Here is a 24,371-nt window from a genome sequence, read left to right on the forward strand (position 1 = left end):
GTCCAACACTCAGGAAAAAGAAGACTATAGTAAGTAAATCCAAGCAAGGGAAGAGAACAAGCTCTCCTGTCATTATTGCTCCTGCTTTCACAGTTACATTTTAAACTTAGCACTGCTATATTTTTGTTGTTTTAAACAGATTTTCAGTAAGTTTAGGGAAATTATTTCAGGTGGTGTTGAGACTGCACAATGTATTACATCACAGCTCATTTCACCACCATAACATTCTGGGCTTTGCTCATCTCTCCTGCCTGCCTTGGGCTTGGAAAGAGACTGAAAGGGAAGTCTTGAGATTGGCCGGACAAGAAGACAGTCTTTGCACTTGCCAGAAGCACACAGAAAAGACTGAAGATCATTTCCAGGACCTCTGATGCTCATGTACATTATGGAGCTGTAACTGAAGCACCTTGTTCCTCTTTCACATGGTTAATGGAGGATGACAATTTACAATTCTACTAGTTCAAGCAGTGGGTATCTGCATGCTGCACTACAATTTAAGAGTGCAGTTGTGACTGGATGCACAGTCACGCACCTGTGTTGTATTTAATGAAACAAGAAGCAATGGGACAGATGGCCTGCTTAAAAGCAGACACTACCATGTAAAACAACTTCCTTTTTTTAAACAACTGAATAGATTCTACAATACACACAAGCAGCTGTTCTATCTTCATCTGCTTTATACATACTACTTATGTTGCAAGCACCATCTTGTGAGAAAGCATGCTTAACTTCTAATACTGTTCAATGTCATAGAAGCATTCATTGCATTCTCTTTATCCTGTTTTCAGCTACTAACGAGGTAACATCTAGACATTTGCATCCTACAGAATTCAGGGTTTTTTAGTATGCTTTCCACAGACTCTTCTAACTTACAAAGACAGCTTTAATACCCTACTGGCTCCTGTATATATGTATAAACACTCCCCCTTTCTACCTTGCCAGGGCAGATTTACTAGAGCAGGATCTCAAAGAACTGCAAAATGAAGTCCCCACAGCACAGATTCCCGCTTGTGCGGCCTAAGGAATACAAGCACAAAACACAGAGCTCAACTGACTCTAGGTGGCAGCAAGAGCCTGAAGAAAGTCACTCTCCAAAACTGTCATTCATTAAAACAGCAACTGGTTACCAAGGGCTTGTCCCAGGTGGATTAAGTTCTTAGGATGCCTGAGAGGCACTGAGGAATTACTTTTTAATTTTTAAATGCATTAGTAACAGCAGTGTTGGTGTTGTGTGGCATCCCTTATTTAATGAATAATTCATGGAGGCACACATATCTGTAGGAAATACAGCTTTTATTGAATCCACTTCTACTTTTCCATTCTATTCTAATTAAGACTACAATATTGAGTGTTGGACTGCAATCCAGAGGGACCTAGACAAGCTGGAAGAAGGGTCATGGAAGGAAAAATGCAAGGTCTTGCACTTGGGAAAAGAAAAACAACCAAACAAAAAAACAAACAACAAACTTGTAACAATACAAACTGAAGACTGAGCAGCTGGGCAGCAGCTCTGCAGGAAGGGATCTTAGGCAGCAAGCTGAGTATCAGCCACCTGTGTGTCCTGGCAGCAAAGAATGCAGGCAGCCTCCTGGGCTGCATAAGCAGGACCATAGCCAATAGTCCATGAGAAGGGATTATCCTCATCTATTCAGCACTTGTTAAACCACACTTAGATCCTCTGTCCAGTATTGGCTGCTGCAAAACAAGACAGATAAACAAGCAAGCTCAGTAGAGGGCTACCACCATCAAGACAATCAGGGGGTCAGAGCATATCACCATGATAGGCTGAGAGAACTAGGCTCAGCCTCAAGAAAAGAGGCCTTGAAGATCACTTGACAGCAGCTGCCCAGTTATTAAAGACTGAGCCAGAGTCTTCAACATGAAGCATGGAGGGAGGGAGGGTGAGACAACAGGCCTGAGCTGATACACGACACGTTCAGACCGAGTATAAGGAAAACTGTCTTCCACATGAGGACACTGGAGCAGCACAGGTCACCCAAAAAGGCTGTGAAGTTTCCATCCTTGGATGTTTCCAGGATCCAGCTGGAAAAAGTCCTGAGAAACTTGGTCTGATCTTAGGTTGAGGCTAAAGCCACTACCACTGAACTGCCTGAAAAGAGCATATGACACAGAGCACCTATGCCACAGCAGTTGTTTAGGCACAGGTATGCTGAAGAAGTATCAAACAGTTCCAAGGACACAAAGTCCATGAACCAAACAGATATGACTTCTGAGGCTGGCATGAATTGTCAACTCCTTTAAGCCACACACCTCTGATGAATCAACTACTTGCTTCATATTGATATTGACAAAGATTATTAGACAGATTTATTTAACTCATTGGTTAAGAAGTTTAAGGCCAAGAGTCTTTTTTGATTGGATGATTTTTTTTAGGTGGTAGTCATTAGAAAAATGCCAAACAAAAGAAAACCAACCACTGCAGACAGGCACCTTTCACTAACAGCAACATCCCTAGAGCCCAGCCACAGGGCATTCTAGACAAATACTGCATCCTGCTGATCTCAGCAGTTCAGGGAACTGCAAGACTTGTAGAATTTCTGTGAAAAACTTGATAGGCAAATCAGCCTCACAATATAGATGCTACTTCCACATTTGTCTAACTTTCCTTTACCCATAAATGATGTCAATCCATTAGAGGATTTGCTGTGCTGACAAAATGCTGGCCACACACAGCTGAGTAGTATATTAAAGTTAATAAGCCAGCTACCACTATTTTTAACCTGGCATCATTCTACAATATTTAACAGTGAACAGTTAACTATTCATAGAAGATTGCACCAGCATGCTAAGCAAGCTAATATGAGGTGAAAAAGGTGTTAAGACCTCACTGAGCACTTCTTATACTTAATTTTTTAAAACCAATTTTAAATGCAGGCAAAGCAAAATCAGGATTTAAAAAGCTTTAATCACTTATGTGCGACTGACCTCTCTTGCTTCTTTGCCCAGGGCTGCAAAGCAAGAGACAGAGCAGCATAGATTACATTACAAAACAGGCTAAATGTTAGTAAATACAGTTACTATATAGGCAACCAAGTCATCTCGAGTAACAGGAACATATAAGTAGTTTATACAGCCAAGAAAACAAGCAAGCCGGCCTGTCTGACATTCAGCACTGCTACCCTAACAGTTAGCTCTGGTAACTCTGCACTCAGTTTCCAGTGCCTCTGACCAAGACCTTGCAGTGCCAAAGAGCCTGGGAACTGATAATCCTACAGGGCTGCCTCAGCAGCCAAGGCAAGGTCAAGTGGCCCTAAAAAGGCTACAAACCCTACTAAGAGAAGTTGCAAGAGGGGTACATGCTGTAATACACTATGAAGGACTGCAAAGAAAGATGACTGTACCCCTCTAGACAGTATTAGTCAGTAGAATGGCCACATTTTTTCATTGCTTTATATGCCAAACCTGCAAAATGAGGTCTGCATTGCCAAAAGAGCCTCAAAAGAGCTTGTCATCTGAAAACGTATTTGCCACCTTATTTCTTAATCATGTAAGTACAAGAGATTAAAACAACAAAGGAAAAGCTTGTATGTAAAACATCAGTAACTCAAGGTAAAGAGCTTTAGCATAGCATCATACTACTGCTAGCAAAACAGGGATGCGTTTCTCCTCCTTCCCATTTGAACAATAGCTACACAGTCACCACACACACTAGGGCCTTTAAGTCAGCTGCTTCAACTGCCTCTGCCCTATGGTCTTTCCTGCTGAAGAATCAGCCCCGTGTGTTCTGGAAGCACCTCCATACCTCCTGATTTACTCAATTTTAGAAAAGTAAAAGTACAGGACAAGCTAGCAGCTTTCAAGACCCCTGAAAAACACAAGTCACTGCTATTCCAGCCACAGTGGCAAAAGGCAGCCTTTAGAATTATGACTGACACTCCACTAAAAACTTGTCTGCTGAAAAAAATAATTGTAAAAGCAAGCTCTCCAGCCACTCCTTTACTCCAAAGGATGCAGTCTGGCTTCCTTCACATCTCTTCTCTCCCTTCACTCCAACACTGCTACCTCCCACACTAGGCCCTGGGACTATACCAAGAATTCCTGACCATACAGCAACCCAGAGCTAACTTACTGCACTCCTCCCATTCACTATTCAAGTGAATGCTGCTTTGTCTGCAGACTCTCTATAGTTGTGTGCACAGTGAACAAAATACTATTGAGACTAGGAGATACCCAGCTCCACCAAGTGAGAACTCTTCAAGTGAGCCAGACTTTCATCATGAAAGCCATGTTTAACTCACTCTAACATATAATTTTCTAAAAACAAGGTTTAGATCACTTGGAACAGAATTCAGCAGAGACATTCATTTTCCATTCCAAAGAAATTACCTAACTTCTTGAATTTATCAAGCTACCACTTTGGCTGTCAAGCTTACTGCCCCCAGTTGAAGTGAAAATTTATTTTATCCCCTTAAGCAAAATCCTCTCCAGATTACTCTGCAGGATCATGACAATTTCTGGCATTAATCATTAGGCATCAAACAAGGATTTCCTCCCCACATATGCTTAAAGGAGGGCAGGCTTTAAAACTTACTCCAATTTCAAAGTTGTATTAAACAGCATAACCATTTAAAAACACAGCAGCAATTAAATCTGATTAAGTATTTGGATGTGCATCTGTTAGAGTAGAAAAGTCAGGTTTTTTTCAAGGTTCCTTTTAAGGAATCTCCAATTTGAGCAGCAGGTTAGAAGCAGCAAGAAGTATCCCATTTCTGCATATTGAAAAACTACAAAATCCATTACCTGGTTAACCTTAGGCACCTACATTTTCATTCCCAGCAAAAACAATTCATTTTGATCAGTTACTTTAGGAGCTCAGCTGTTTCTTCCACTTAGGAAAGAATTATTTTCTCAGCACTTCTGCCTCATTAATTCACCACAGTTCATTTGAGCAAAAGAGCAGTAACAAAAAAATACAGCCATTTAAGGTCACAGATTAACTGATCTTTCTCAAACTGAGCAGCTCATCTTAACTCTTATTTGAGCTGCTTCAGGCAGCTGGAATTGTATTTACAGACCTGAGTTTAAAGGAAAATTCTGCAGTAGTGAAATTGGTAAAAAAGGAGCTTGCTGAATTTTATAAATGCAAACCAAGCCCCTTCCTTATGAAAGATTTCTTACTGCCATACACATGCTCCTCTGAGTTCATTTCTGCACTGACATTTTTCATGGCTGCCTGCCTTACATGATACCTGGACCACAATCTTTGAAAGCAGATATTGAGCCAATGTTTAAATAGCCACCTGGGGGTCTGGGTTGGTTTGGTTTTTAGTGTGTTATGCTACAATACAGCAACCACAACCACATTTTTGTCTCTGAAGAGTGCTGTGTCTACGGGGCACAGTTCAAAGTTTCTATACACGCACACCGTTCCCTTTCTCCCAACATTCACTTGAATTCCAACACGTGCCCAGGAATGCAGTGGCTGTGAAAGGATTTTGTGCAAGTATCCTTCCTATCTTCAGTGGCCTTTGTGGCACTAACAGGAGAACAGAAAGCAGTGAGAACAACACTGTGCTTTTAGAATTTCTTTTGGTTTTCAGGAAGCATAAGGCAGTTGCTTTAGGGGAAGTGTGAGGGAAGGAAAAGGATAGAGTGGGAAAATGAGAATACAGTAACAGGAAGGATCAGGAATAGAATAGGCTGATACTTTAGAATACACTCATTACTGATTCTGGAAGTGAGCCCACCACTGCATTTGAGCCCAAAGCTGCACAGCATGGGTAAAACATGTGCACTCTGGATGGAGAGAGGCAGGAGGGAGGAAATTTTCAATTTCCTCAATTAACATTTTAATGGAAATGGCAATAAAAGCACATTAAGGCTGTACAGACAGTAAACAGAATTTAGGAAGAGTCTGTGAGCATGTGCATGTGATACTGGACTGCAACAAAAAAAAAACTTCCTTCTATGACCTCCTTTCCCCTCCAAGCTCCCTGTTACATATTGTAGACAGACCAAAAGAGACCAGTAACTCTGTTATCAACGAAAGAACAGCTTATTTTCCTCTTCAGAGCATTCCACAAGCACCTAGAATTTATATGATGGACTGGAAAGAAAACAAAAACATTCCACTTGAGGTCTATTTCTAACCTTCAAAAAGTCTGTTTGCTGAGATTCTGGCTAGTCAAGAAACTTCCCAGGAAAAAAAATATCATTTCATACACTAAGGGCAGTAAACACTACAAACAATTTACACCACTGGTAAAACAGCTGCAGAAGTTTGTGTAAGTGCACTTACCAAATCACAGAATTCAAAAACTAGGAGATAAGGAATGGATTCCACACATTGCCCAATACACTGGAGAACATTTGGATGCTGAAGAATGCTGAAGTGAAAAAACACAGTTAAAGCCAGAAAGATCACATTACACATCACTTCAAGTGCAACACAACACACTGAAATCCCTACCAGCAGTTGGAATACACAACACCGGGGTGGGAAAGGGAGGGGTGGGGTTACACACAACAGGGAGCATGAAGAGAAGGTGCAAATATTCAAAGCCACACATTCCATTTACAGCTTTCTATCTCCTTTGTATTGCTGCAGTGTATCAGTGATGACAGCTTAAACTGAGAAGATCTCAAAACCACAAAAGCTAGTAACTGACACAAGAGAGTAACACCCATCCTTCCACCAGCCCTAAAACCAAATGTAAGTGCATGCAACTGGTTTGTGAACCACACTGAAGAACTCATTTGGCCAACAGCTAAACCTTTTCTTTAGCCAGGTTAGTTTCCAGTCAGATTAGCTGCTTTTCCTAAATTGCTTCAAACACACTTGTGCCAATGCAGCAGAAGGCATGAGATTTCTTCTGACAACTGCCAACAACTTAAGCCTAAATGCAAATATAACCAGGACATTAGAAAGCATTAAGAATAGAAAGCTCTCTGTGACCACTCACTCATGGCATATTCAGGCAAAGTAAGCCACACTATGAGGTTTGTCTAGTGAGCTACAATGTGCTGCCCTTCTCCAGTCATCTACAAAAGACATTAGCTTGCAGCAGTTAGCTCTCCAGAGAACTCTCACTATTCCCACAACACAGGAAAAGAAATTACACCCCCCTTTAACACACTGGATTCCTTTCCACTATACAAAGGCTCAACTCCTAGAAGAGAGTAATCTCCAAGCATAACACAACAGGAAACAAATGCTAAACAATCAAGTTGGCATTTCCAGTCAAGACTGAGGATTTCTCAACTGTGGAGTACTATTGGACTAAGGCTCACAGTGTAATTCTGACTTTGAGGGGGTTTGTGCTTAAGCCTCCTTGCAAGCTACTTCAAAGATATTCTTCTATCTGACAACAAAGTGTTGTGAGCTCCTCTGCTTCTAACAGGAAAGCCAAGTACAGGAGTTAAACCTCAGTTCTGAGAGGCAACTAATTAGGTGGAAGGTTAGTTTGCAACAGCAGGAGATTGTTCCAAACAGCTGTAGAAAAAAAGTCTGATAAACCAAACCAAGTGTGCTTTCCAGTCATGAACAGTAACTATCAAACGCATTTAAGCAAAGATCTTATGTTTATTTCCAAGCAAATACAACTTCTGCTCACTCTGGATTAACTATTTCCCTTTTTAAAGGCAATCATTTCAGTCAGAGAGGAAAGCAAGTAGGGACAAGAATATTAAACACAAGATATGACCATAATTCATACGCAGTGTAGGGTGTGTGTAAGTTCATCCAGCTATGAAACATTACTTACTAGTATGGTTCTCCATTTCTTAGAAACTGTTCTTGCTCCTTGGGGCCTGCACTTGCCTTCAGCTCCTTCACTATTACTCTTGCTACACTAGTGCCTGTGTAGATCTCTCCAAGCAGAACCTGAAAAAACATAACCACTGTGTCTTTCATCAGACAGGAAAAGCAAGAAAAGGTGTTGAGAGTGTCCCTGCAAAGAAAAGCAAGAACTAAAGCATGCTGTAAGAAAGCTTTTGCAGGGTTTTTTTCTTGTCAGTACACACAGACCTTTGGTATTTGAACACCCATACTCAATAAATCTTGACAATTGATCTACATATCAACTTTCAGAAAACATGCAGCAGCTTCATTGTTTTTCCTGAAAAATAATGGAATATATTAAATCCACAGAAGTTAAATGTCTAGCTAGAACTAGGTAAGAAACTACATGTAAATTAAAACAGCACGGGCTTAATACTGTAATTACATCTAGGTGGTGCATGCAAAACCTCTAATTTCCACTCTCATTTTTCTTATGTCTGTTTGCTTCTGTTTATTTGTTTAGGTTTTGTGTGGTTTGGCTTTGTTTGGTTGGGGTTTAGTGAAGCTTTTTTGTTGGTTGGGTTTTTTTTCCCCCCTTACCTAGAGTACCCCTTTAAAAGGAAACACACTAGATCTGTCAGTTAGGAATAAGACCCAAAGTGCAGTACAAGATTAAAAGGTAGCTTCTCACCTTTCCAAACCAACCATTTCCAATTTCCTGGATGTAGTTTAGACTCTGTCGTGCAACTTGAGACTTTGATCCATCTGTCACACACAACAAAACAAATTACACATATTAAACCACTTAGATGGTTAAGGTTATCACTGAATCAACCAGATAGGAAAAGACCTCAGAGATCATCAAGTCCAACCTATTACCTAATATCTAACACCTCATGACAACTAAACCATGGCTTCAAGTGCCACATCCAATCCACCACCTCCCTGGGCAGCACATTCCAATGGCTAACAACTCTCTCTGGGAAGAACTTTCTCCTCACCTTGAGCCTAAACTTCCCCTGGTACAGCTTGAGACTGCATCCTCTCGTTCTGCTACTGGTTGCCTGGGAGAAGAGATCAACTCCCACCTGGCTACAACCTCCCTTCAGGTAGTTGTAGACAGCAATAAGGTCTCCCCTAGCCTCCTCTTCTCCAGACTAAACCACCCCAGCTCCCTCAGCCTCTCCTCACAAGGCTTGTGCCCAAGGCCTCTCACCAGCCTCATTGCCCTTCTCTGGACACGTTCAAGAGTCTCAATGTCTTTGTTAAACTGAGAAGCCCAGAACTGGACACAGGACTCAAGGTGTGGCCTCACCAGTGCTGTGCAGAGGGGCAGATTGACTTCCCTGCTCCTGCTGGCCACACTATTTCTGATCCAGGCCAGGATGCCATCGGCCTTCTTGCCCACCTGGGCACACTGCTGGCTCATGTTCAGCCAGCTGTCAATCAGTACCCCCAGGTCCCTTTCTGCCTGACTACTCTCCAACCACTCCAGCCCCAGCCTGTAACACTGCATGGGGTTGTTGTGGACAAAGAGCAGAACCCAGCACTTGGACTTTTTAAATGCCATCATGTTGGACTCCACCCATCTGTCCAGCCTATCAAGGTCCCTCTGCAGAGCCCTCCTACCCTCTAACAGATCAACATCTGCCCCCAGCTTGCTGTTATCTGCAAATTTACTGAGTTTTTATCAGCTATTGCTGAGTTATCATCAACTGCTGGGGAAATAATGCAAGCTCCTACAATATTTATTCCAAATTATACATGAACATTTTGACCAAGCAAGGAAATACAGTCAGAGATACCTAGAGTATGAAAGTAACATTGTGACATGAGAACTCCAGAACTTCTCTATTCCTGCTTCCAAACCATACTAGAATACATCCCCTACAAAACCACAGTGACTCTCCTTATGAAACCTGAACTTAAAAATGTAAAGTCAGTAAGAACACAAAAATGTGGAGTTCTAGTTTCCATATGGAAGTGTATCATACCCTGTAGCTGCACAGAGCAAATAACCTACAGGCTTCCTATGTAACCAGAAGTAGAAAATCCCAAAACACCACTCATGGCTTGTTCATCTTAACATTTACATTTATAGAGTTACCATTTTAAGAGAAAGGGTTTGACTGCTTTATTCTTCAGCCCAACTGCCCTGCTTATAGCTACCATCTGGAAGGAGGACATTTTCTGACTAAAAATACTTCACATGAGCCCAGAGAGGGAAAGGATGGAAAACAAGACCCAGATCTTGGCAGTAACAAGTGCAGATTCTACACTGGAGAATCAGCAGTATTTTATTTATCCCTCTACTACTTAATAGGTTAGGAACACTGATAAATGTATACAAAAGCTTTCCATCATTGCTATTTGTCTGACTGAGCATCCTAGCCCACATTTTTATTTCCACATGCCCCAATTATACCAGTATGACTTTACTAGAATAGCTACAGTTGTGTCACACACTCCCAGTGTGTTCCTAAGCACAGAGAAACCTCTATCAGTACAACCACATTTTTACCAGTCTATCTTACTCCAAGAAAATGCCTTACCTCTGGAAAAATAACTTCTAGTGACAGAAAATAAGGCTTTAGTAATTATAGTAATGTAGAAGGGCTGACAAATTTTGCAGACAGTTTTCCCCTCACTGATTAAAACACTGAGTAACATTTCAATTGTATTCAAGGCATACTGACAGCTTCCTGACATTTGTAGGTATAGAAATTTTACTATGAGATTCCCTGAACATCTCATGATGAAGCACCACAAGCAACAGGTTAAAATTGTATGTGAGGCAGGATGAGAACCACCACTGTATGCTAAGCTCTGCTTGTAATATTTGAGATCCTTTCACAAAAATTGTGCTTAGAAAAAATATATTCACAGTATCACAGTATAACTAAGGTTGGAAATGACCTCGAGGATCATCGAGTCCAACCTATCAACACAGACCCCATGACTAGACCATGGCACCAAGTGCCACGTCCAATCCCCTCTTGAACACCTCCAGGGACTCCACCACCTCCCTGGGCAGCACATTCCAATGACGAATGACTCTCTCGGTGAAGAACTTTCTCCTCACCTCAAGTCTAAACCTCTCCTGGTGCAGCTTGAGACTGTGTCCTCTTGTTCTGGTGCTGGTTGCCTGGGAGAAGAGACCAACCCCTTCCCGGCTACAATCGCCTCTCAGGTAGTTGTAGAGGGCATTGAGGTCTCCCCTGAGCCTTCTCTTCTCCAGGCTAAACAATCCCAGCTCCCTCAGCCTCTCCTCATAGGGCTTGTGTTCAAGGCCTCTCACCTGCCTTGTTGACCTTCTCTGGACACGTTCACGTGTTTCAATGTCCTCCATAAAACCCTTTCACACAGGGAAAAGAAATGTAATGCTCTGTCTTACCAATGTCACATTTACAGCATGGAAAGGCTATTTTGACAATAAGAAAGTAATGCAGCTGAAACAGCAGAGCTGCTGTTAAGTAAGAGATTCACCCTTGCTTCCATGTAAGGCTAATGGCCTAGCAACTTCTGCTCTTCAAGTGGTTTTCTTCATGGCTAAGTTGCCATTGAATTTAGTCACTAATGTCCTGGAGTACTTCAAACTATGTATATGGAAGCATAATGAATGTACTTGAGAGCTTTACTTAAACTAGTTTCATTCTCTTCAGCTACTTGAACTGGCATCCTGCTGTAAGTTAATATTTTTAAGTCATATTTCCCATTTTATCCTATACCCTACAAAATATACTTCCTCAGTTTATGCAAGTTTGCAACAATTCAAGTCAAACAATCAACCAGACTCCATTTTTGACACTGAAATTGCCTACTTTTTAAAATTTAAATCCTGTCTTTTACCTGCACGAGAGGGGAACTGGGAGGGAGTTGGTAAAGCAATAGTGGGAACTGAGAGAGTAAACACTTCTGCTGGAGACTGAACAGATGGAGTATCTTCTGCTGGAGGTGTAAAATCTATTTCATCATCAAAGTTATCCTCAAATTCCTGAAAAAGAAGAGAATTTTAGTTAAAAACCTGTCCTTTTGCCTTAAAATTAGCATTAATATCATGGTCTCAGTTTGAAAGAACCATGTGAAGGAGGCTTAGCTTTTCCTGCCAGGGACAGTGACAGATTTATAGCTTTCTGTTCTTTATTCTCAATTTCTTACCAATTTGAAGAGATTAAAGTATCAAGTATTGCTTGGGGGTTTTTTGTTGTTGGGGTTGTTTGTCTTGGGGGGTTTTTTGTTTGCTTGTTGGTTTGTTTGTTTTAACTTTACATGCTACCCCTGACTTTGAATGAATTATCATGCACTGCCAAGGCCAAATATTCTCCATTTAGAAGTGAGAGCAAAACTCAATTTTAGGAACAGTGATAACCAGTGTTCCAAAAGTAACTTTTCTCTGATAAGAATTTATCCTCAAGAGCTTTGCTAGAGTGTCTACATATCTTCAGTATTATTATTCAAGAGGAGTGTTTTAAGACTTGTCTGTAGACTACAAAGAACAAATTTTAAGAGTATACAGAACAACAACAAAAAGGCTCTTTACAGCAAAACTGACTCAAGGGAATACATTTACTACTAATCCTAACAGCTAGTAATCCCCTTGAAAAGACAATCATAGAATAGAAACATAGAATCAATAAGGTTGGAAAAGACCTCAGAGATCATCAAGTCCAACCTGTCACCCAGCACCTCATGACTAACTAAACCATGGCACCAAGTGCCACATCCAATCCCCTCTTGAACACCTCCAGGGGCGGAGACTCCACCACCTCCCTGGGCAGCACATTCTAATGGCCAACTACTCTTTCTGGGAAGAACTTTCTCCTCATCTCCAGCCTAATATCCTTACTGCAGCATAGACCAAATACTTAAAATAAATGGTTGCAGCAAGCTTTCACAGCATGCAGGAGTACACTTGCTGGCTGCTTGAGAAGTGAGAAAGTGAGTGACAACGAAGCACCAGTAACTGTGAAGTATTGGCATAAGTAATCAATTATCCTGGATATCAGAACACAGCTAAGAATGGCACTTGTTAAATACATTTGCAACTTCAGATGCTTACCTTGAAATCTATCTCAGGGTCTTTACAGCAGGAGACACAGTTTGCAAGCAGTATTACCAGTACTACTAGAGTACATATAGACAGAATCACAAACAAGGAGGAAACTTCAGCTGTAGCTCCTTCTCCTAGAAATAAACATGTATGAAGTATTACACAAAAATGGTAAGGTTCTAAGAAGTTCTTTCAAAACACATTGTCCATCTGCATTTATTTTAAAGACAGAGTTTGGATATTTAACTCTGTGGATATGATCAAATTAGAAGGAACTGAAAAGGAAGGACATACTGGCAAAATGTATGTGAGCTCTACCACTTGTCTGCACCACTCTGGACTTATTTTACCCAAGGTAAGAGAATAGAACTAACCAGGTTGGAAAAGACCTTTGAGATCATGGAGTCCAACCTATCATCCAACACCATCTAATCAACTAAACCATGGCACCCTGTGTCCCATCCAGTCTCTTCCTCAACACCTCCAGTGATGGTGACTCCACCACCTCCCTGGGTAGCACATTCCAATGGCCAATCGATTTTTCTATGAAGAACTTCTTAATATCCAGCCTAAACCTTCCCTGGCATAGCTTGAGACTGTGTCCTCTTATTCTGTTGCTGGCTGCCTGGGAGAAGAGACCAGCCCCCACCTGGCTACAACCTCCCTTCAGATAGTTGTAGACAGCAGTAAGGTCTCCCCTGAGCCTCCTCCTCTCCAGGCCACAGACAATATGATTTACCAAAGTGAGTGATGAAGGATAGACCTAAGCCTCAGGATTCTGGTTAAGTTAATAAATGTATATAGATCTCTCAGCACAGATGCTAGAAACCAGATATTTCTGAAGACATTTCCCATGAGCTAGCACACTTGTCCTAAGAGAAAAGGCAGCTGAAGAAATCCTCACTTAAACTGTGTAAAATGTTACTATAAAGCAGAACTGTCTCTGCCCATAAAATGCATTTCAAACAGCCTGCCAAATACACAAGTTGCTTTCACATGTTCAATTGATATAATCAGCTCCACCCTAATTTCCATCTCCTGTGATTCATTAGGTGATTTGTCTCCATTCCAAGACTTTCAGGCATGATCTCTAACCATTTTGCAAACACACTTCCACAGAACTTTCAAAAATTGTCTGCATAAACATTCTACAACACGTTTTCTGTAATTCAGTCAGGTTGTTATTACTCACACAGGATCAAAAGCCTCAAACGGCATTTGATAAGAAAACCTAAATCTTTGCCGGGGGAATTAAACCTATTTGCATCTCTGTCTTCATCTTAAGTCAAGAACAAAGATATGTAGGTTCCCTAGGAGACCACATCACACATCTTGAGGGTGTGTTTTTGTTGTTCCTTTTTAAAGAGGTACTGCCAGAGGGACTGGAAGAGTAGTTGTACCGCATCTGATTAAAATATATTTAGATATTACATCAGTGCTGAAGTTTAACAACGTCAGGTGGCTTGGACTGACTGCATTTTATGACATTTCAGTATCAATGGGAGTGCCTGGCAACAAAATACTGCACAAATGAAGCCTAAGAACGAAGTCAGAAGCTGATCGCTGCTTAAGGGACACACCAAACTTGTCCACCTACTTCTTGAGCCTTAGAAAAACCTACCAAAAAAGGAATTAGGGGATGTTCATAAAAAGCTACAGCTTTTCATCACATTCCACAGAACACTTATAATTCATTAAATACTCTCTATGTAAAGAGTAAATTGCCAATCAAAGCATTGCTTTAAAGAGCATCAGCACACTTTCAGCAGATCATATTTTTCTGTACATTCAGGAATATTATCTGTACAAGAATAAAACTTAAGCAAAAATAAGTGAAACTATTTCTAGTTTCCACAACAGTTCTGACATTTTCATTAGAAAACATGAACACTCTGTGTGGAGTTATGATCACAGAATGGTCTGGGTTGGAAGGGACCTCCAAAGGTCATCTAGAGGACACAGTCTCAGGCTGCACCAGGGGAGGTTCAGGCTGGAGGTCAGGAGGAAGTTTTACACAGAGAGAGTGATTGCCCATTGGAATGGGCTGCCCAGGGTGGTGGTGGAGTCACCATCGCTGGAGGTGTTCAAGAGGAGACTTGACAGGGTGCTTGGTGCCATGGTTTAGTTGGTTGGACGCAATGATCTTGAAGGTCCCTTCCAACCTGGTTGATTCTATTCTATTCTAGTCCAATCCCCTCTGCAGTCAGCAGGGGCATCCTCAACTAGATCAGGCTGCTCAGAGCCTCAACAAGCCTCACTTTCAATATCTCCAAGGATGGGGTCCCAACCACCCCTCCCCAGGTAACCCATTCCAGTGTTCCACTACCTTCATGGTAAAGAACCTGTTCCTAACATACAATCTACATCTGCTCTCCTCTAGTTAGAAGCCACTGCCCCTCATTCTATCAGTGATGTCTTGTTCAAACACAGAGAAACCATAATGTGAAGCTGCTCAGCACAATTTTGCAAACTTCTGAAGAGAAACAATCTGTGAAATGGGCTCTTAATAGAACAATTTGTATTCATTTAAATCTTCCACATAACACCCATAATTTTTTTCTATTTGTAAGCATCAACAAGAGAAAAAGGGAATGTAACAGCTGATTTATGTTTACTTCCTTCAGATGTTCCACAGCCTTACTAAGTACACTGGAAATTACCTCAATCACCACTACAAATATCTGGTGAAGTCATTAGTTGAATTACTGTAACAAACACACCAGTAATACAGCTTTAGATAAATTTTTAAGTGATTCCTTTGAACTCCTAGCAGAAGCCAAACAACAAAAGGCAGCTTTGCAACAAAAGTCAGCATGTTTATGTCACCAGATATCACTAATTCAAATTACAAATTAAAAAGACTTTTTTTTCAAAGCCACCCACCACATTTCCAAACAACTTCACCTTCACCACTAACTTCACTGAAATGAGAAGTCAATTTGGCAGTATCTGAAGGGGGCCTACAAGAAGGCTGGGGAGGGACTTCTCAGGATCTCAGGTGGTGATAGGACTAGGGGGAATGGAATGAAGCTGGAGGTGGGGAGATTCAGGCTGGATGTGAGGAGGAAGTTCTTCACTGTGAGAGTGGTGAAGCACTGGAATGGGTTGTCCAGGGAGGTGGTTGAGGCCCTGTCCCTGGAGGTGTTTAAGAGCAGGCTGGATGAGGCTCTGGCCAGCCTGATCTAGTGTGGGGTGTCCCTGCCCATGGCAGGGGGGTTGGAACTAGACGATCCTTGTGGTCCCTTCCAACCCTGAATGATACTATGATACTATACCATGAACTTACTGCAGACCATGTACTGAACAGATTCTCCCTGATCCAGGAACACATCATAACTACAATATATATTCCTCCCAGTAGAAGATCAAGACTCCTGAACCCAGCAGAATGTTTCATGAAGTAGATTTGGGAAAGTTAGCCAAGTGAAGTAAATCACTACAGCAACTCAGACACTAAGAGCTATTACTCACAAAAATGCATTACTAGCATGCCTTGAAGGTTGCCTCTCAAAGGCTAACTTCAGATCAGATCCTTAAGGAAGAGTATGTATAAAGCAGCTCAGCTGTCAAATGTACATGATAAAAAGGGCTATCAAACTTTTATTTTAGGGTTTTTTGGTAGTCTGTAAAGTCTCCTTTTCATCCATGCCCTTGGAGTATCACAACTGCAGCATGTCATGAGCACAACATGTATTTACATAATGTTTATGATCACTCCAACATAGGATCTCCCTTCTGGCCCTTTGAAGTTACAAGTTAACACAGCAAATCCAGCTGGGAGGATTCAAGCTCCTGGTTGTCTAACATAGACCAGAAAGCTAGTGTAATCCAAAATGAGACAGAATGAGCACCAACCATCATAAGCTGCATTTACAATATGTGCTACATGCACTGCACATGTATTCAGCTATTTGGTATGAAAGACAATATATTCTGGTTGGAAGTCCTTCTGTCATGAAAACTGCCCATTTACAAAGCCTAAGAATCTAAGTCCTTTATACAATTTCTTATGCTCTCCTCCATAATGTAACCACCTCCTTTAAGTATCCTGAAATGAAGACAGGGAGTTAAAAAATGAAGTATTGCTGCTACTCATTATGCTAGCTCCTAACCTTACAGACCTTTGAGAATTGCCACAAAAAGAAACTGAGCAACCAAACAGTAATTAATTGGAGAAAGTAACTAAGTGTTGGGCTTTTTTTTCTTTAAAAAAGCCAGCCAAGATAGCCTTTGAAAAGACAGCTAACCAGTAACAGTTCATTAAGAAGATGGAAGTCATCTAACTTCCAAAAGCACAAGCAAATTTCACATACAAAGTTATAAAATGATGCTTTAATACAAGAAAAATGCCAGTTATCCTGGGCAAGTTTCTGCAATGCTTACAGATCCAGCATTTCAGATGACTCATACAAGCAAGAGCTACTTACTGAGCATTACAGAATCTCTACTTAGATAAACTTTGGAGCCCCTCATGGAGTCATTAATAAGTGATATTTCTTAATCTGCACTTCTTGAGAGCAAAAAAGAATGTAAAATTGAGTCTAATACGACAACAACCTGCAATGGGGCTAAAGTTTATTGCAAGTGATTTTAATACCTTCATAAATACATATTCAGTGTCTGATGACAATGATTAAGTATTGGAACTGGTGTTTGTCAAATGCTGAACACTCTGCTCCAGTGTAACTGCTTTTGCTACTTCCATCCAATGATCAATTCACTGGAGCTTAGGAAAATTACTTGGAAGTGAAAAGGAAGATGTTTAATACCTTCTTTTGTCTCTAACTTGTCTAAGTATGAAATAACACCAGATAGTTTTAAGGACCCTGACTGAAGAAACATCCAGAAAGAAATCTGTTCAATTAAGCAGAGGACCCCAATAACTACAGAAAACAGTTCTAATAAGAAAGACCTGTTAAAATACATTGTAAACTTAATTTCAATGTAAATCTAAATAATATCCAATAAATACTACTCCATTTGCTAACTAATGCAGAAGAATCTAAACATGACAGACTGTTAAAGTGGAGAACTTAAAACTTTCTCAGCATATCATCTCAGTTAAAAAAAAATCTACTATATTTAATGTGACCCTAAGCAGTAACACCCTCCATTTCAGTATCTATCCAGAAGTCAGAATCTCTTCCCTAGGATAGAAACTGCAAAACAGCTACTCTCCATAACATGCCAACAACACAAGGCTTCCCATCAGTTAGTACATTCTAGACCACTTTGGTCTAGTATCTCCAAACCACTCAAACAGGAGGAAGGAGCCTGGATAACAACACTACTATATTAAAAGAGCAGAAGATGCAGCACACCTGTGTTACTGCATGTGTACCTGCAAAGTTAACACAACATAATGCTTTACAAATAGCTCTGTGCTAGCAAATGCTCTCTCAAAATGGCATCTAGATGGTTCTAAATTATCAACATAGAAAACAGGATCTTCTTTTCAAAGTCTCTCAATATTAAATACTGATTCTGTGCTGTCAGTTACCCACTTCAAACAGTACAGGCCATCATAAACAACTCAAATCCCTGGCTGAGGTACATATTTAATTTACAGGTACTGAAGTAGATTCTTCAGCACCTCTGACGACTGACACTTTGTAAGGAAGTCTAAATTTGAGCACAGCACAGCTGAAGTCTAACCCTGTACACAAGCAAGAACATGAATATACTCACTGAAAAAACACTGATGATGAACTGTGCAGGCATTCTCAGGATCAAGTGTAGGCATGAGAACATACACTGCAGTATGTATTAGCATGTTTCAAGGGGTGGAAAAAATGTTATTTTCATACAAAGTATTTTTCAAAGCAATTTATATAGGTCAGGATTCTTCATACCTTTCTCAGCTTCTTTAAAGTCTACTTTCTTTGTAAGATAGTTCACTGATTACAAAATACAACAACTCAGCACATAAAAGTTTCTCAGCAGAGCTGGTTTCTTCCTCCATCCAATTTCCCAGTCTGCCCACAATTCTTTGAAATACCCACGTATGTCATCCATCTGTGTCATCCTTTGCTACCATTAATTAAGAGCACCAGGCACACCAGCTAGCCAAATGGTCTATCCATGTTCACTTGCCAACCAACAGCCACCACTTGGAACAATGCTGGACCAGACCGTCTGTATGTGGGACAGCAGCCTTGCCTTTGTCTACTACTGGATTATGAAAGGCCATGATACTTGAACTCAGATTTGGTTCAGTGATTAATCAGGTTATTAAGGTCTCAATCATCAGGAAATTGGGATTAAAAAAAAAAAATACACAACATCACACAGCTCCAAGCTTGGGGGAAAAAAGCAAATTAAATGTACATGACAAACACAGCTGAGCAGACTGATCACAATCACTCCTGTGATAAAGGCAGTGCCAAGGCCCAGATAAATCACACATTAGTAGGGCACAGTGAACTTCAAGGGAGCATCTGATTTTAAGCTTTCAGCACAGTAGTTGCTATGCAACAACAGTCCCCCTGCATAAGCAAGAGCCTCTTTTCTTTCAAGAGCAGCTATATAAATGGCAGTTCTGCACTAATAGCTGTAACTATTTCCAGCACAAATCTAGCATGACAGCAGTCATTTAAACTGTCTCTTGGACACCCTCAAACTATACCACCATGAACTGAGATGCTGCTTCCTGACACCAAGCTGGAACAGAGCAGTTTTCAATGTACTAATGAATGACCATTCTAACTCTGCTCCCTTGCTGCTTCCAGGGTATCTTGCATAAACTTGATCAGTTTGCTTATTCTGCGTGGGACATATTAATGTAACCAGAATTAAAAGTGCAACATCATCCTAATTTTTAGTGGTGTTGATAAACATGATCTTAAAAGCTAGCTTGACTTTCCTAAATAATGCTGTCATTCTCTTCTGTGTTAACAATTAAGTGCAAAAAACGTTGTCAACTCCTACCCAGCTCTTCATAGGCCACATTCAGATAATTATCTTTTCCTTAAAAAAGGTTTCTCCTGTGTTTATTTACTCCCTGAAATCTTCAGAGGTTTGCTACTAATAGGCACAAAACCAACAGCTAAAACCAGGCCTACAAATTCTGAATGCCTACAGGTAAGAGGCAGGATTAAAAAGGCAAAGAAACTACTCAAACCCATTTTAGAGACATCCATTTTGTAATATCCATTTTGAATGACAAAGTAGAGCACAAAACACAACTCCAGCCTTTCACACAAAAAACCCTCAAGAGCATATTCCATTAGTTACTGCATTCCTGTAATCTCATTTTTCCCCCTGCTATCTCCATATAGAAACTGAGCCAAAAGCCATAATCATTTTGGAGAATGAGTTTCAGCAGAAACACGTGCAGTACCAGCATCTAGTTGTGAAATGCTATACTACTGCTTTCAAATACTACAGCACAGCTGCATTCAAATCACCCTCAGCTTTCACTTGAGATACAGCACAGCAAACAAAAGCTTAACACAGGTGTTACTGGCACTTCAGACATTCTTCTGGAAGAAAAACAAAAATTAATAGAGAGAATTTAAGGATGACAAAGTGACTCCAAATTCCAGCCAGCCCTTTGATTTGTATGGCCATCACCAATGCAACAGTCCAAAGAGGTCAGATGACAACTTCAGGTTGGATGTTACAAAACATTTCTTCACTGAAAGGATTGTGAGGCACTGGACCAGGCTGCCCAGGGCAAAGGCGGAGTCCTCATCACTGGAGGGACTGAAAAGCTGTGCAGACGTGGTGCTGAGGGACATGGTTTAGCAGTAACCTGGCAGTGCTGTGTTAATGGTTGGACTTCCTCTGTAGGGTTTTTAGTTGGACTTGGTGATCCTGAGGGTCTTTCCCAACCTGAATGTTTCTGTGATTCTGTGACTTTCATTGACTTGATGCCCTCCACACAACGCCAACACCTTCAGGAAATCTAAACCTGTTTTCAAATGCCCAAAGTATTTCAAGCCGAGCATGGAAATGTTCCTTCATTGAGCAAATCCCTAAGAACAGGCATATACAATGCTGCTTAAGGGACCTTCATGAGATTCTCAGCTACAAACTGCACATTTCAGATTTCCAGTACTTACTGCCATTGAAAGGAAAACAGGTTTTTAACATTTCAGAACAATCTGGAACAAACTATTGAAAAATGTTACTTGAGGAGAGTTGTTTCAGAAGTCTATCCTCTCGTGCCATTTTTATTAGCCTTAAGCTGAATGATGCAAATGTTACCTAACTAAACAGAAGTAATTCTTGGTAGAGATACTACAAATGTATCTTGATCCAAAGAGCACTTGATCACCCAATTTTATTTTCCCTTCTTCGTTACAACTATGGAAAACCCTAATTCCTAGGATTTTTTTCAAGATAAAAAAATGGACTGAAAACAACAGCCAAATTACTTGAGACCACATGCACTTAACCTTTCTGCACGCATGAAGCAATAATTAATAGCTTCTAAATAAAGCTGAATCTGAATTGTGTTACATGGCATAAATCACACTTAGAAGTCTCACACTTAGAAGTAAGATGGCAAGACTTCTATTGGGGGAAAAACTAATAATAATTAAGAAGTCACCAGTTAGTTTGTTATCATGTTCTTCTAGATAGAAATTGAAACACTTCACCTCTCTACTTCGCCTTCACAATCCCTGTCTTACTCCAGAAGCCTGTTATTTTAGTCCTTCATGGGGAAGGTGGATGACGAAAGGCCAGTACATGTGCACAGACAATGCTTTTGATAAACCACCAGCTTTTCTTCTTTACAACAGTTAATCATCAGAAGGAAGGGTAATGAGGACAGCAAGTGGCAATTTCCCACAGTTTTTTCCCCATGAAGCAATCAGAAACAGCCTCTGACACACTCTTCCAACCCACCTTGTGTTCTGGATATAGTTCCACAGTGACAAAACACCAGCTTCATAGTTAAATGCGCTTTGTGGATGTGGGACCCTGAAATCATTACTGCCTTCTGCAACAAGTTTCAAAAAGAAATCTCAGCTACTTCGTATCACAACTGGATGTGTAACTCTATGCCAACAACTCCTGGCAAACTATCTCAGTCCTCCCATTTGTCCCTAATAAGATCAGAAGGCTATCCCATAATCTCAGGCAACACTTACAAGCTATTTTCTCCTGCGCTCCCCCTAAGTACTTCTGCAGTGTATTTCAGAACTTCTCATGAGCACCTGTCCTAGCCTGAGAGCCAGCTGGACAGCACCTTGCAAAATGAGCTCAGTTTTACATTTCTCTCTTTATTCTATTCCCCTACAAGTTTTCCCAGTAATGTCAAAGAATTACTCACACAACAGCATACTGCTCAATTTTAATAAGCACTAAATATAGGCTGGTGCTTCAAGTGTTTACAGAGCGAGATCTGTTTGAAGTTGCAGTGTTAGAATCTCACGTTTGCACAAAGGCATCTTAAGACAATGTATAAAAAACCCACTCGTTAAATCATTTTGCATCCTATGGCTGCATAGCAGCACTGATGGAAAATCTGGGAAATGTAATGGCCATAGACTTATGCAAAGCATTTGACACTGTCCCACATGACATCCTTGTCTCTAAACTGCAGACATACAGATTTGACAGATGGACCCTTCAGTGGATAAAGAATTGTCTGGATGGTAGCACTCAAAAGTTGGTGTGAAAGGCTCAATGTCCAGGTGGAGAACCAGTGATAAGTGACAATCCTCAGGGGTCGCTACTGGAACCAGCACTGTTAAACATCTTTGTAGATGACACGGACAGTGGGATTGAGGGCACCCTCAGCAACTCTGTCAGCAACACCAAGCTGTATACTCTGCTCCACACACACCAGAGGAAGGGATACCACCCAGAGGGATGTGTACAAGTTTCATTAACTACAACATCGCCAAGTGCGAGGCCCTGCACTTGGGTCAGGGCAATCCACAGACAAATACAGGCTTGACCGGAAGTGGATTGAGAGCAGCCCTGCAGAGAAGGACTTTGAGTTGTTGGTGGATGGAAAGCAAGGCAGGAGCCAGCAGTGTGCACTTACAGCCCAGAAAGCCAGCTGTATCCTCAGCTGCATCAAGAGATATGGTTGAGGAGGGGACTTCTACCCCTCTTCTGCACTCTGGCCATCTGGATTACTGTGTTCAGATGTGGGGCCCCCAGCATATGACACATATGGACCTTGAGCAGGACCTCAAAGAGATCTGGAGCACCTCCCCTATGAGGAGAGATGAGACAGCTGGGGTTGTTCAGCCTAGAGAAGACAAGGCTCTGAGAAGACCTTACAGTGGTCTTCCAGTACTTAAAGGGGGTCTACAGGTAAGATTAAGAGCAACTCTTCATCAGGAAGTATAGTGACAAGACAAGGGATAGCAATTCAAACTGAAAGAGGGCAGACGGGGAGCAGAAGAACATACTTCCAAAAGAGCTTATTCAGTTCTATTTGTCATCCCTATTCACAGCTCAAAAATCCCTAGGAAGAACAGGCCTTAGGATGAATGAGCAATTTTGGAGAACTAGCTCTGGTCTACAGGCTGAAAGCTTAAAAGCCACACTCAAAGGTCTCCTGATAAAATCTTCTACACCTCTTTCATACCAAAGAACTCTCAGGGTGTGATAGTAGTCCCTAAGAGAGTCATGCCACTGTTAGGTCCCTACAGTGATGTTTCCTTACCATTAAGTGTAGTAGTATTGGACAAGGTGTAACTCTATACCAGTATTTCATTCTGAAAATCTCTTAGAAAACAATTCACTGCTATAACCTGCTTTATACCATCACTTTGACTAAGCTATAGGTGGCACAACACTTTACTACAAGCTGTGCTTAAACCACTCATGTAGACTGCAACGGCTATCCTTGGCACACACTTTGTGCATTTCTGATTACAGAAGTGTGTACAAAATGTTTCCAGTATCACTGATGTTGCTCAAGACCTTTCCTAACAGCAGTACAATCAAAACAAAGAGTTCAGTTTGCAATAATAGTATTGAAGCTATTGCAAATAGTACCCAGAACCATATCAAGCTCTAGATACTAGATGCACATACCAAATAGAAAGTCAGACCTAAAATGAAACCCAGGGAAGACTCCAGTACTCCAACATGCTGTCCTTCCACTGCAAAAGTGGCACATCAGGACAGAAAGAGCAAACTATGCTTTTTTGCAGTACCTGACATCACACTACCCAAGGGTCCCACACGTGGATAGATTGCAGTAAACACCTAGAAAGTTATTTCTATTCAAATTTGCCTGACAGTTGTTCAGTAGCTCCCAAAAATATAAACTTCTGTGCCTTTCAAATAGAATGTTTGATCTAACTATGTAACAAAACCTCCTTTTCTATATACAGGATCTGAAATAAAACCTGCTCTAACTAATGGATCCTTTCAAACCAACAAGCTGCACCTGATGCTACAACACCACACCTTTAGACTGTCTGAGCAGTGCTGTGCTGCAATGATACCTGAGGAATTACTAAACTCAAGTATTCAAGATGTGAGAAACCACCTCAGAAAGTGACCTCCTCCTACAGAGTGCTTTAGTTGTAGCAAAGTCCAGACACTTTACAGCCAGAAGCAGAAAAAACAGACCAAGCCTGTGAACGCCTTGCATGGAACACCCCT

The 24,371-nt window shown here is 41.0% G+C and overlaps 1 protein-coding gene across 2 annotated transcripts in view; it reads right to left on the reverse strand.

The window, feature by feature from the left end:
* LMTK2 (lemur tyrosine kinase 2) overlaps window positions 1-24,371 on the reverse strand; it is a 48,013-nt gene that overhangs the window by 19,058 nt on the left and 4,584 nt on the right. For both annotated transcript variants that reach the window (XR_010988371.1, XM_068146754.1), the window contains exons 2-6: window positions 12,801-12,925; window positions 11,591-11,735; window positions 8,433-8,506; window positions 7,725-7,843; window positions 6,260-6,347 (exon numbers count right to left, since the gene is read on the reverse strand). Coding sequence is in view for 1 of the 2 variants with exons in the window: in XM_068146754.1 (XP_068002855.1) it covers window positions 6,260-6,347; window positions 7,725-7,843; window positions 8,433-8,506; window positions 11,591-11,735; window positions 12,801-12,925 (551 nt within the window). In the remaining variant the exon portion in view is untranslated. The remainder of the gene's footprint in view (window positions 1-6,259; window positions 6,348-7,724; window positions 7,844-8,432; window positions 8,507-11,590; window positions 11,736-12,800; window positions 12,926-24,371) is intronic.

This window comes from Melanerpes formicivorus, unplaced genomic scaffold (assembly GCF_026170545.1).
Source record: "Melanerpes formicivorus ecotype bairdi unplaced genomic scaffold, bMelFor1.0.p_v2 SCAF_14, whole genome shotgun sequence".
In the NCBI taxonomy this organism is placed as follows: domain Eukaryota; kingdom Metazoa; phylum Chordata; class Aves; order Piciformes; family Picidae; genus Melanerpes; species Melanerpes formicivorus.